Consider the following 14,074-nt stretch of genomic DNA (forward strand, 5'->3'; position numbering starts at 1 on the left):
ATCCATGGCCACTCCAAGTCTGAGATGGACGCATTCAGCAATGGTCATATATCACAAGTGTTATCAACCATATAATGTTTATTTTATGTTTCTGACCTTTAAATACAGATAAGTACTAGCAAAAAACAAAAAGTTTATAAAATAAAGTTTATAAAATATACACTCGTGTCAATGGAAGCGGCAATAATCCTTTCAAATATAAACTAATTTTTAGCCTTCTGTTAAAATGATTTTTGCTGGTCCAGTCAGTGCACATTAGGTTTGCAGGACTTCAAAGAACAGCCTCTGATTCACAAAATGTGCTGTCGAACGTTGAGATAAGGTGCAGTTTGTCTTGCAATGTAAGTGCTTATATGCTTTAAATTCATTTGATTCTATAAACTACAAAATACATGGAAGAATGAATCGATGCAGGCCTAATATTCTTAATATTCTGGAATAGCGACAGTAAATGCGTTAATAATGGATGAGGCAGTGCAGATCACACGTCTCTTTATATGTAATCTCTCTATAAGTTAATAAATGGGAGTGGGAACTTGCAGGAAATATTAACATTGTACGCAATACCTGCAACCTTGCACCAAATTTTAGGCCCTGTAGATGTAGATATACAGATCATCTAGAAAGCAGAAATCCTAAATTTAAAAATAAAATTACACGTTTCTTAAAATTAGAGGAAGAATTAAATGCTGATATCTTAATTGATTTGATGGCTGAAGGCTGTCCTTCCAAAGCAGCCATGATTAACAGCAGCTGTTGCCATCCACTGCTGTGGTTAAAGTGATTCTATGCGCGATTGGATTTGATGAGAGTCACTAGACCGATTACTCTCTCCCTAGCCAATCACGTTAATGCATAAAAATAAAATTAAACAAGCATGTAACTACCACAAATGGAGAGAAAATAGCAGAGAACAGTTAACTCACTTAAAATGTACTTAAGTAGAAGTACACGATTTTTAAAAATTTCTGTCTGTTAAAAACGTAATTACAGTACTTAATTACAATAACTTAATTCGTTATTTCACACCCCGGTCTGCTCCTATTGGATAGGCTTGATCAGAGACAAATACCAACTTGCTTGAGTAGGAAATACTTCTTTGCAAACTTTTAGTCACAATGGTGTTGACTTGTATCGTTTCTGGGTGCAAAAACTAAACATTAAGCGGGAGTGAGTTGTTTTCGGTTTTCAGTGAAGGATCCAGAGCATTGTAGGCAGTGGCTAAAGGCTGCAAAGAATCGTAAATTTGGAGAGAACACTGCTACAGAAAATCTGAAAAACCTCCATGTTTGTAGTCTCCATTTCAAATTGAATGACTATGAAGTGTTCTAGGCCAAACAGAGGGGGAAAATACTAAAAGAAAATCCTGTCCCGTCAGTTAATTAGGAAGAAAAGGAACAGGGAGCACTGTCTGCTCAACTCCCCAAGCAAAACGCCGTCAGATGAGAAGGTTACTGCCATAGTATTTTTTACCGTAATGCTGTTTGAAGAGTAGACAGAGTGATACAAAAAAAAGGATGTACCTAAAGCATGTGAGTAACAAATTTAGTCAATTTTGTGGCTTGATACACTTTTAGCAACTCTTTTTATCAAAACATGACCTGCAGTTTAGCAACAGTGTAGACCTCATTTTGTGACAACCACGTTAACTACAATACAAACCAGTATGAAGTGTATATAAAACATTTTGTACTGTTTTATTTTTATTTAAAATAAACTAGTATACTGGCCACCCTTAATCAGAAGTGATGTGTTTGTAGCTCTAGGGAGAGTACAAAGGGAAAGCAGTAGTCAGATTTATGAGTGTCTCAGAGAGCTAGGGGTTAGCAACGGGGGCACGTAGACCAGTTTCCTCCCAGAGGAAATACCCCCCCGCCCTTGGTGTCCACATCAGGTCATGTGTAGCAGTATAGTGCTCATTCACCAGGTCAGGTTCATGTTCCATACCAAACATTCTGGCTAAGACTGCTTATTGGTTACCATTTCATGCATCTCATTTAAAGGGTAGTGAAGCTCTTTTTTTTTTTTATGTTGACAGATGTGTATGATTTACATATTATACAATGAACCCACTTTTTTTAAATCCCACTTTTTTGTTCTTCCGGTTTAAATAACAAAGTTAAAGCAACATCACAGAATATGAACTGATATTGGTACTAAGAGCTGCGGCGTATGCTAAAACATCATTAGATTGTTCACATTATTCAGAAGACGTAATCCAGTTGCTGTGCTGGATGAAACAAAATGGCAAAATATTCAAAAACCCATTTTTTGCATGGAACACCATGGTAAATTCAACATCATTTACAGAGTGAATCTAGACCAGAGTGAGTGTGTTTAAACTTTTATGGACAATTTTAGTGCTCTAAACATGGACAGGACCATTTCTAGAGCCTTTTCCAAATCTGAGGTGTGAATGACAAGTGCAAAAATAGGGGAGTATCATTACATCCATGATGCATGGTCCAAACACCTTTTGTTAAGTAAAAGGCAGGGTTAGTGCTACAGGCAGTGGGGGGTAGGAGTAGGGTGAACATTGGCCCCCTTAGATAGATTTTCACTTTGTATTTTGTCTCAAATCCAGGTGGCAGTCCTGGCTCATTTGGTGCTCCAGGGCCCCTTTCTCAGGGCCTGTTTACACCTAGTCACTTCATGCACTTTTACTGATCTGATAGCTATCTGATTTGTTAAAACTATATATATAGTATAACTATATAGTAGTTTTAACCTCAGTTTTATACATCAGCATACAAATACCCAGAAACTCTGATGTCAATCATTAAATTTAAAAATTACCTTTAGACACTGCAGCATGTTCTTCAAGCATCATACAGTCATTTACTGATAATGTTGCAACAAGTCATCCTAGAAAACCGCCAGAATGGACACTCGTTTTGCATTTACATTAATTTAAAGGAGACAGTATACATTTTCTGGTCTATTATTGTTTTTCCTGGTTAAGAACAGTCAGATACATTGGTTGGTTGCTTTCTTCTCATTCATCTCTGGTATTTCCTCCACCTCCTGTGTTTCCCAGTGTCTCTGGGGCATCGTTATCAAACACAGGGTGTCGCTGGTGTGCATCTAAAATTTTAGAGTTTTTATTTTTTTTTATTTTTACAATGTTGTTGATTGTGCCACTGTAAAGTGGTAAAGTTGTCTCTCTGTCGAGTCCCAGCATCTAATGTAAATATGTCCTTTTCAATGATAAAAGCCACTTTTGTAAACAAACCTTCCTGTGGAAACTGCCCAACTTTGTGTCCAGAAGCCTGTGAGACTCACCACACTTGTCAAACAATTAGATGTTGGTATCCTAAAATCGCAAAAACAACACATTACAGTTATGTAAAAACTGGCCGTGCCATGCACTTATTTAATGTATCCGTAATCACTCCGTAATGTGTTATGTATATAATGTATCTCATAACTAAAATGTGTCGTTCCTTCAAATAAAAAACAATTTGATTAAACATTGGCAGGTCAGAATTCTGCTTGTTGTGATTTAATGTCGTTATGATTTTTCTTTGCTTGCTTTCTGTGCCCTGTGCAGTTAACTGGAGGATTCTCCATATTTGTGCTTTTTTTGTATTGATGTTGCGCCACTAGTGGAAACTAAATGGAACAGCAAAAATTATGACTCTTTCCAATCAGGCTTCCTAAACAATCTTACCACTTTTTCCGCCCTGCCCCATGTCTGTCATTTATCAATATAGTCTCGTCCCAATCTCAATTGGTTGAGCCAAAATTTAACATGTTGCAGCACTCATTCCACAAACAAAGCAATGTTTTGAAAGTGCCACAAATCCAGAGAGACAAAGAGAGAGAGTGAGGAAATTAATTGTCTTTTATTATGAATGGGCCAGCTGTCAGGACAGGATGTGTTAGGGTGTCTGCTGTGAATGACATCCATTTCTGCTTTTTGCTGTTTTTAGTACGTCTACTCTGTGATGGACCTCATAAAAATGCTAATAATGCCAACCACCTATAATTTGGTAACATTTCGAATTGTCCAGGACTAATTATTGCATGATAAAATATAACTTAATGGAGCATAATCTCCATAAAACAGTTGAATAACACTCCAGTGGTTCTTCTGTTGTGTTGTTTCTCTACCCATGATTGGTCCATTGTCTCCCAAACATTTACGGAATCAACACTGAGGTCCATGTACAGACATTTGAGCCCATTGATTCCTGATTGGACAGGAATAACGAGGGTTGAGAATAATTGAGAAAAATAACTACATTATTATGATCATTCCCTCTGTTTTTCTTCTTCCTTACGATTTTTTCTTCTGTGCGTAAAAAGGAAGTATCTAATAAAAAGCTGCTCGTGTAAAGAGATGACTGAAGCTCTCTCTGCCTCATTCAGAGTGCAGGAAGCCGAGCCGGAGACTGTGCCAAGCCCGAGCTGAATTCCTGCCAAGAATCGACTTGTTTGCTCGTCTCGCTGGAGCCAGAGGCTGACCTTATTAGCTGGGAGGGCAGCCGTCTTATTAAAACACATCTGGCGCAGAGGGAGCCTAAATAGTCCTCATATTGTCTTCCTGCAGCTCCTGACCTTGCGTTACCTAGCAGGAATGCTGACGAGGGCTTCACGCATCTGTTGAGAGTTTCTTGCCCCCTCTCGCGCTCTGTCTTTCCTCTCTTCTCCTCTCTCTGTGCTGGCTGTCTTAACTGGCGCCTGTACGGTAGCTCTGTGGGACCTGTTTTTCTTCCTCTCCACCAACCCCCCCCGTCCCACCACTCCCCCACCTCCCTCTTTTCCAGTTTGCTGTGTTGATACAATTATCCTTGTGTAGATGTTTTATTAGTGCCAGTTGCCTGGTACAGCTTTGCTTGTTATTTTTAGCTGTGAATGCCGACACTGCCTGTCCATGTTTTTTGGACATGATACCATATTTTTTACCATGTTTTTGGCTGTGATACTAGGATGATACCATGTTGTTTTGGGCCTGGTACTATGGGAATGCTATGTTTTTTGGACATGTGGTAAAGTTTTGGCCCATTTTAACATGTGGACATTGTCACTGTAGTTTTCTTTGGGTTGGACTGTTGAAATGAATGACTTTTCAATTATTGCCGGGCCCCTCTTCTGTGATCCACATACGATCCGTGTTACAGTGACTCACTTTAAAACTGAGTCGTGCAGTACTCAAAGTACAGTTCAAGGAAAGTAAAAACAATTAGTAAAGGATAGGAAAACAAATTAGCGCTGTGGGGACTTAACTAAAACTAAAACACTAATTAATAATAATAATAAAAAAAAGATCTCAATGAAATATTCTATCACTGTTGTTGAATAGATCTGTTGGGTCAGTGTCTGAGTGAGTGTACTCCCTGAAGATTCCTCACATTCCTTCACTTCCAGTGTGTCACTAGTTCATGACTGAAACAACACACTTAAAAATTGTATGTGTGTGTGTCTTTTGTGTATATGTAAAGCCTTTCTCATATATATATCTCATATATATATATATGTATTGCACAAATACACAATCATATTTAAGGTTTCCTTTCTCCTCATGTGAAGCTGTCTGTCTGTGTGTGTGTGTGTGGCAGCTGTTCTGAGAGAAGCCCCTCAGGCAGGCGGCCACACATGGCTCTGGTTAACATGCTGTGACTCAAGCTCTCCTCACCACACACGCTCTCACTACCCACAGCCCCCTGCCCTCCAGTTGAGCAGCGTCACTGTGGCGGCAACAGCGATTTTAAGACCTTGTCAGGATTTCAGCCACTCTACACTCACACATTTCCATATCCTCTACTGTCCTGCGACTTTTTAAAAAAAGTTAAACCGGTATTATGTTAGCGGTAGATGGCTGAGTGTTTGTGTTTCTCTCTTATATAGTATCTTACAGTATATCAGTAATGTTTTGGTGCAGCGCATTGCGATAGGTGGAAAGTCAGTGGAAATAAAGTGCACAGACCAATTGTCTTATTCATTTACTCTGTGTGTACAATCAGCCACACCATTTTCATCATGTATCCAGCAGTCAGGCTCTATTACATTCATTCCCAAAGGATGGGGAAACTAATGTAAAACCATTTTTTTCAAAAGATGTTTACATAAAATTTGTATGGTTTTTCATAGATTTTTTTAGAGTTATAAATGCAGTCCAGTAATTAGCCTTAAACAAATAGTTTACTCAGAAATACGATTTCTCTAATCATTTATTTACCCTCATGCCACCATAGATATGTATGACATTTTTTGCTGCAGAACACAAAGATTTTTTTTTTTTTACAAAAAAGATATCTCAGCACTGAAGGCAAACAAATGGTGACCACGATTTTGAAGTTCCAAAAAGCACATAAAGGCAGCGTTAAAATAATCCATGGCACTCCAGTGGTTTAATCCATGTCTTCTCTGTTTGTAATCAGAATTCTTTACAAGCTTCCAGCAATCAGGCTCTTTTTCATTCATTCTCACAACATGGGGAAACAAATTTAAAACAAATTTTGAACGATGTGTTCATATAAATGTTTTAATGGTTTTTCACAGTAATGCAGTCCAGTAACTGGCCTTACAAATTTCTACATTTTTATTTCCATTTACTCGCCTTCTTGCCACCTCAGATGTTAATGCTTTTTTCTTCTTCTCCAGAACACGAACAAAGATTTTTTTCTTTAATGTCTCAGCTCAGTAGGTTCACCCATGAAGTATAATGTGATTCTGGGTGGTTGCCATATTCATATTAACATACACAATTTATATTGCCATTCATATTTTTTTAATGTATTATTTGAACAGACGAGTAAACTATATCCAATAGGTGGCAGCAGCGCTCTATTGAGACTGACTGCTTGTTTTAGACTAGAGTCTATAGCATTGGTCTGTAGTGGAGTTTCTGATGCAGTTCTGTGTTACAGCCAATGGGTCATGGTTTGGCTGGCTAACATGACCCCATATTCTTTATGCCGAATGTCACATGAACAGACAGGAAAACTTTCATCACATCCACTTGTCTTAGAAAGTGTTAACAGCAGTATGAACTGACGCAGATAGCTATGGACTTTTAAGGTAATCAGCTAACCTAACTAGTTTTTGTTTTTTGTTTTTGTTCCAGTTTATTTTATTTTATTATCCAAATGTTAGTGAGAAAAGTAAAAAAAAAACTTTTGTCAACCTGAATTTGCGACATTATTATGCTCATTTTTAGTAGCTCCTTTGAAGGTGTCTTGAGTAAAACAGCTCCATATTTAACACAATACAAAAGATCTGAACCAGAAGTGATGCAACCTGTTTACAGAATACTGAATTTGTTGTACATTGTCCACATTAACTTTTTCTAGTGCACGCTACACCATATAGTTCAAAAAGCATCTTTTTCTGACTAACCTTTTCTAGAGCATTTGAGCTACACCCACCAAAGTTAAGACAGGCCTTCTGACTGTTCTGACTTGTGATGTTATATTTCTTCTAACTGATAAGACTTATGATTTTCTAAACCGGATGGTCAAAATGTGGGGTGGAGTGAGAAATTTCATAATTCTTCTGAGAGGTCTGAGCAGGTTCCGAAATGAACGGGTGCTTGGGGCAAAAAATGCCCCACAAATTCAAGAAAAAGGTACAGAATTTGCCCCTGCACTATTAAACTAAATCTATTACATCTGTAGCGATTAAAGTGAGGTGTGAAAATGAATGAAAAGTGTTACATTTAGATCTGCTTATGTTGCATCCAAGATTTCTTTTTACACTTTGTTTTCTCAGAGTCAGAATGCTTTTACTGTCATTGCACACATTGTACAACGAAATTAGAGTGCAAACCTCAAGGTGCTTTGCAGAAAACATTATTATAGATGTAACAGAAATACTGGATAGGTAAATAATTAAATATTGCACTTAGTCTAGTCAAATCACAGACAGTCAATTGCTCAGTCAAGGATGCCACTGGGTGGGACTGTTGAAGATATTTTGAAGAATTTGGGTAACCAAACAGTTGATGGGCATCAGTATGAAAAAAATAAAATAAAAAATAAAAAAATAAAAATTCGGACTGGATTAGGTTTCTCAGTTGAGTTTGCCTAAAAACTGTAGGTAATTTGCCCTGTAATTTTTTAGAGGTTGTGTGAGAAAAACACTGACTTGGCAGATTCAGACACAGTACATCTGTGAAACGTGAATTACTCTAACGTCCCCCTGGAAAACGAGTCCCGTCCGAACAGGGCTTATGCCACCTTTGAGCAGCATTAAAAAGTCTGTATAAATGAACATGCCATGTCAGATGCAGCTCCTGTTCCATCTTTGCAGTGTAAATTAAAGATTGTTAGTTGTTGTTGATACAACTTTATTGGTTACAGTCTTCAGTTTTCTGATTGACTGAAGTAATTGGTTAAATTTTAGTATGTGACATTAAAGTCAAGTCACCTTTATTTATATAGCGCTTTATACAATACAAATTGTTTCAAAGCAGTTTTACAGTGACAACAACAGGAAAATTATACATTTCAACTGTTGTTCAGCTGAAGTCAGTTCAGTGTTGAAATGACAACATACACACTAACATGCACACACACACACACGTGTGTGTAGAGAGATTGCTGTTGTGTCATTGCTCTTTTCAAAGACTTGCTTTCCACCTGTCTCATCTATGAAATCAAATGAAAGGATTGCTTATAGTCCCAAGGAAAACTTTTTATTTGTCTCTCTCTCACTTTTGTACCCTTACAAGCTGGAGTAGAGAGGCAGCAGGGCACCAATAGCATCGGCCCATCTATTCTCCAAACCACTTGTCATCTATAGGGTTGCGGGGATGCTAGAGCATCTCGGGTTGAAGGCAGGGAAACACCCTGGGTGGATACACACTACACTCTCACTTGAATCACAAATGACAGTGTATTGTTTCCAATTCACCAATGCTGCATGTCTTTGGATTATGGAGTGCACCTGGGAAACATTCAAAATCCACATAGATCTCCTAGCTCAGTCAGGACCTTCTTGCTGTGAGACAAAAGTGCTACCCATTGAGCAACCGTGCAAGCGTAAAACAGGTTTGAGGAAATAAAACCACATAATCCTCCTCTCACAGTTTGATCCAAATATACATGACTGAGTGTGTGTGTGAGTGTGTAAAGTTGCTGTTATATCCAGCATTTCCATATGGCTGCTGTGACATTTAAAATCTTTCATTTCCAACACCCAGCGTGTCTTTTGATGGGGATGGCGGTGTTCACTGTAATCTCTTCACAGAAGTGACAGCACAGATGTTTCTCATTCTAAAAACCCTATTCACTGCAAACAGGAAACAAGACAATGATGACAATCATGGAGATAGAGAGCGTTACTAATTGTTGCAACTCATCTGATCTCTTATCGAGCCGTTACACATTCAGTCTGTACGATGACTCTATGAGGAACTGTTATTACACCATAGTTATTGAGAACTTATAATGTTATTAACTGGAGTCACTCTGAGCACTCAAGGCTGTGTTTTGCTTTCAATTAAAAACTCTTCAGTGGGTGAAGATTGGGGTAGAAATATCGATTGAAGTAACTGTGAGCTTTGTCAGAAATGTCTTCAGACATAACTGTGCTATGAGAGTCCTATGTTCCCCAGATTTGAATATGGCCCATAATAAACGCATGACAAAGGGCACTATGTTCCAAGGTTTAGGGTTACATACGAACAAAATTGTGTTTACAAGTTCCCAGACTGCTATAATGAGCACTTCTGACGAAGATATCTCCTTTTAGGATAAGAAAAAACGAACATGCTTTGTCCAGTGTGGGGATAGCGTGTCTTGACCAGTCAAATTGGTAGAGACAGTCACAGCCGCTTTTCATGTTCTTTGGAGTCCACTTGAAAGGCTTGGCCATTTCCAAGCATTGACTCTCTCACTGGGTGGTCGAGTAAATGGTTGCAATGCTGCATTTCGGGTGATGTGTGTGTTTCAGTGATATATAATTTATTTTCAGAAAGCAGCTCCTTCTCTGCTTGTAACTAAGCATCTATTCCCTCCATTTTATTATGGTTTGTTATGACAAGCTAACACATCTAAGTGATATCCAACATTTTTGGAAGCTTAACTTGCAGCATTCTCACCAAGTCAAGATTCAAGACAGAGCTTAAAATTGTCCAAAAATGTGTCTCTGTCAAGCCCTTGTTTCTCTCACTTAGGAGACCTTGCCAGTTAGGGGATATCATGGATGTGGAGTGCCCCCACAATTTGCATCTATTTGTCTGGGAGAAGATTTGTAACATATTTTTCAAACCACACAGAGCATTTTCCACAGTTGCAGGCAGAATATGGCTCTCGGCATTGCGTATGAGTGATTGCTCAGCACTGCACATTTTAGATGTCTCCCTAATCAAACACTCTGCTCTTTAGTAAAAACTCCAAGACCTGAAATGGATATGCCATCAAAAACATGCATAGAACACAGCAATAAACCGACTTTCTGTCACCACGTAGTTTGCATACGCTGCAATTACGGATGCACAGATTTTGGCCAATACCGATACCGGTTTGAACAAACAACTATTGGCTAAATAATAATAAAAAAAATTCACACAAACTTCATTTTGGGAAATGATTGCAATGCATTTTGTGTGCAAGTCCAGAACAGAGAACGGCCGAAATGAAACAAAAAAACGGAACTGGGCGGTTTTGATTGATGGTCGGTAGACCGGTGCATCTCTACTACTGACACCCCTTCACCTGGAGCTCTAATGAGGAGAACGCGCTCTTGTGTGAGGGGAGGAGTTGAGAAGAGAGCAGCACAAGTATGCAGATGTACTGCAGCTACAGTTAATGGTGATTAGTTGGGATTTTTGAAGGTGAAGTAGTTTGAATTATACACACCTTTTCACTGCGATAGTATTGTACTGTAGCCCGATGGAGACTGAGACGAAGCCACCACTGTTCTTTTCATATTTGCCGCTTTTCATGACTGGTGTGAGCAAGCTCGCGTCTCTTGCGTCGTAAAAATGTGATAATCATAATTATCAAAGTAATTATCATATGGCCGATCATTTTGAGGATTCCTAAACTATCATATCCATTTTTTACCTCAAAGCATAGCCCCTGCCCAATTATTTTGAAATAATTTGTGAAAGTGGAAGAGAGCTCAATTCAGTATTTGTGCACTGCCTAAAACGCAGCTTTCCGGGCACACAGTGAGTAGAACTCTTTCGCATCTACTTGCGCTTGATTATTTAAATTTTGAAAGCCTTAAAAACACATGCAAAAGATAAAGTTTCATGAAAATGCAGCACTGGCCAGATCGGGGTAGTGATAGTTCCGTCAATTGTCCCGAGCGTTTTTTGCACTGGCCCCGGGTAGTCTTTATTGTCGAGGCCTACTGTATTTTGTATTGTTTTAGCAAGTATTTAATTATTTTACCCAAAGAAAAATGTTGTATTATGCAACAGACATTATACCACTCAGAGCATTCATGCAGTTAAAGGGGTGGTTGATTAGTTTAGTTAGTGTGTAATGTTGCTGTTTGAGCATTAACAACATCTGCAAAGTTACAATGCTCAAAGTTTAAAGCAAAGGGAGATATTTTCTTTTAAATAAATTGCTTTATAGGGACTACAACAAACGGCTGGTAGGGACTACATGACATTCCTCCCAGGTTAGTGACATCACAAACCCTAGAATTTACATAAACCCCGCCCCCGGGAATGTGATTTATAGATTATCTTGACAGAATGTGCTAATCAATGACTAGAGGATACCTACACATAAGCTGCATGAATTCATCAACTAACCATTTAGAAATGTCCTGTTGCATTCTACTGTACATGTTGTCACTTCTTCTTGAGTCTCTCCATCATTGTCTGACTCCGGTTTAAACATAAAAGGCGAAAAGTGTTTTAAATTTTCAGTGCATGTCTGTGTGAGGTAAAAGGACACAAGCTGTTGAAGCTCCGCCCTCTGTGTCAGGAGCAGCAGCTCATTTGCATTTAAAGGGACACACAAAAACGGTGCGTTTTTGCTCACCCTCAGAAAGTTTTCTATGCTTTTAACATGCTATATGAAAATAACTGTAGGGTATTTTGAGCTAAAACTTCACATACACACTCTGGGGACATCAGAGACTTATTTTACATCTTGTGTTACCCTTTAATTAATAAACCATCAGTTTGTTATGTCAGCCTTTTTCATGCTATAGCCGATATACCAATGTTTTTAAATTGATAAAAAATCGGTCGGTAAATATTGGCGGACGATACATCTGTGCATGTTTGCTAACATTGGGACTGGTCTAATATCTCCAACAAAGCTTTTGAAAATTATATTATAATTTCAGAACTGGGAAGTATCATTCCGACAGCACGTGAAGGCAGCATTAAAGACACATAAAATAAAGTGTGACCAAACATTTTAACCACTCAAATATCTGATATTGGGGACTGTGTGTGGTCATAAATGGATCTCATCACACCTGATATCCTCTGCAGCAGCTGCTGTACGGACTAGGAGCATGTTGCTAGGAGACATGCTTCCAGGAAGACAGGAGTACTGGATGCTTTTCAAACCTCTCACCGTGAGCTACACACAGCACACCACAGGAACATTTAAGAAAAACAAACACACACAGAGCATATGGTTAGTGTAGTGATCAGTGGAGGTGTTGAAGTAATGGAGACCTTGATTGCTGCTGTTTGTTTCTGCTTTCTACATGTTCTTTTTATTGCTCTGATCGCATTCTTATCTTGCTCATTAGGAATTTGCCATGTGACAGATGAAATTAATGTTTTTATTATATAGCTTTTATATAACACTACCCTTGTGAAAAAAGAAGTGCGCATAATTTAAGATTACCTTTACACACTTTTTCAAAAGTGCACTTTGAAATAATTTCAAACTAGCCTATAAGTTTTACTACATTTTTTACTTATGTTGATGTGTTGACTAACAAACTAAAGGACATGTACTTGATTACAATTTTAAATGTAGTGTGCTTGTTGATATTACATAAAATGTATACATTTCAAATATACTAAATTGCAAACTCATTGTCACAAATGTGTAATTACAAATATAATTGCAATTAAATGTCATTACATTACATTTAGTTTACACTTTTAAATATATATTCTTTTGAAGTAGGCTATATTATTTATATAATAGAATTCTTTTTTTAAACTATGCTAAAGTTAAATTATTTTTTATATGCACAATGATCGTTTAAATTGCTTTACATAGAAGTGATTCAAAAATAATCATAAATGGGAGAGCTGGGCCCACAGGGTTTGATGCTTGTGGTGGCTGCCTTTTTTCTCTTTTGGTTAATATCTGGGGGCTTGCAGCAATGGAAAGAGAGTTCCAGCATACACTAGTTCCTCCATTGTGTCTGCATGGTGCTTTTGTTGTCTTTGTGGGATGTGTCAACTATCTAGGTGCTATTGTGAAGTCCTGTGGCCATTGAAACTCTGAACAGGTGTACAGCTGTGGCCAAAGGTTTGCTGCTTCAGTATTTGTAGATTAGTTTTCACATGTTTCTATGGTATACTGGAAAAGAATGCTAAGCATTTCATAAGTTTTAAAGGCTTTAACTGGCAAAAAAAACAAAAAAAAAACATTCAAAATATACAAAGAGCCAATATTTACAGTGTTAACTCTCTTTCTTCATAACCTCTGCAATTCACTCCGGCATGCTGGATATCAGCTTCTGGTCAGTCTTCTTATTAGTGCTCAGAGTTGAGGGCTTTTGCTTGTCCACTCACCTTTTGAGGATTGATCATAGTGCTCTGGGGTCTGTGGTGTTTTCTGGGCCCTGGAGATGTTTTGACATGCACTGACATTTGTGCTTATTTCTGTTACTTATAATATTTTCATGGCTAAATTCTGATTTCACTGTATTCGACACAAACTCTGCTACAATAATATGTGAGCAGCATGTATATAAAAGTTTGTAGTTTTGATAAAAATGACATTTATGCATGGTTTGTGAAAAAAAATTAAATAATTAAGTCACTGAAATAAGGCCATAAAACTTATACTGAATATTTGTTCACAAGACTTGAAAACTGGATCTAGGCTAGAATCGTTGCTTCAAAACGATGTCAAAATAATCCTGCCCACTCATTCACATAAAACAATAGAACTTAGAAAACTTTAAG

At 38.0% G+C, this 14,074-nt stretch overlaps 1 protein-coding gene across 3 annotated transcripts in view; it reads left to right on the forward strand.

Annotated features, from left to right (window-relative positions):
• The window catches only part of gse1b (Gse1 coiled-coil protein b), a 272,652-nt gene that overhangs the window by 49,594 nt on the left and 208,984 nt on the right, over positions 1-14,074 (forward strand). The window contains exon 1 of one of the 3 annotated variants that reach the window (XM_084124102.1): positions 7,532-7,570. The exons of the other annotated variants lie outside the window; for them this stretch is intronic. Within the exon in view, the coding sequence (XP_083980228.1) occupies positions 7,547-7,570 (24 nt within the window). The 5' untranslated portion in view covers positions 7,532-7,546. Of the gene's footprint in view, positions 1-7,531; positions 7,571-14,074 lie in introns of those variants that run through there. 3 annotated transcript variants of the gene reach the window in all.

This window comes from Abramis brama (assembly GCF_963993115.1).
Source record: "Abramis brama genome assembly, chromosome: 9".
In the NCBI taxonomy this organism is placed as follows: domain Eukaryota; kingdom Metazoa; phylum Chordata; class Actinopteri; order Cypriniformes; family Leuciscidae; genus Abramis; species Abramis brama.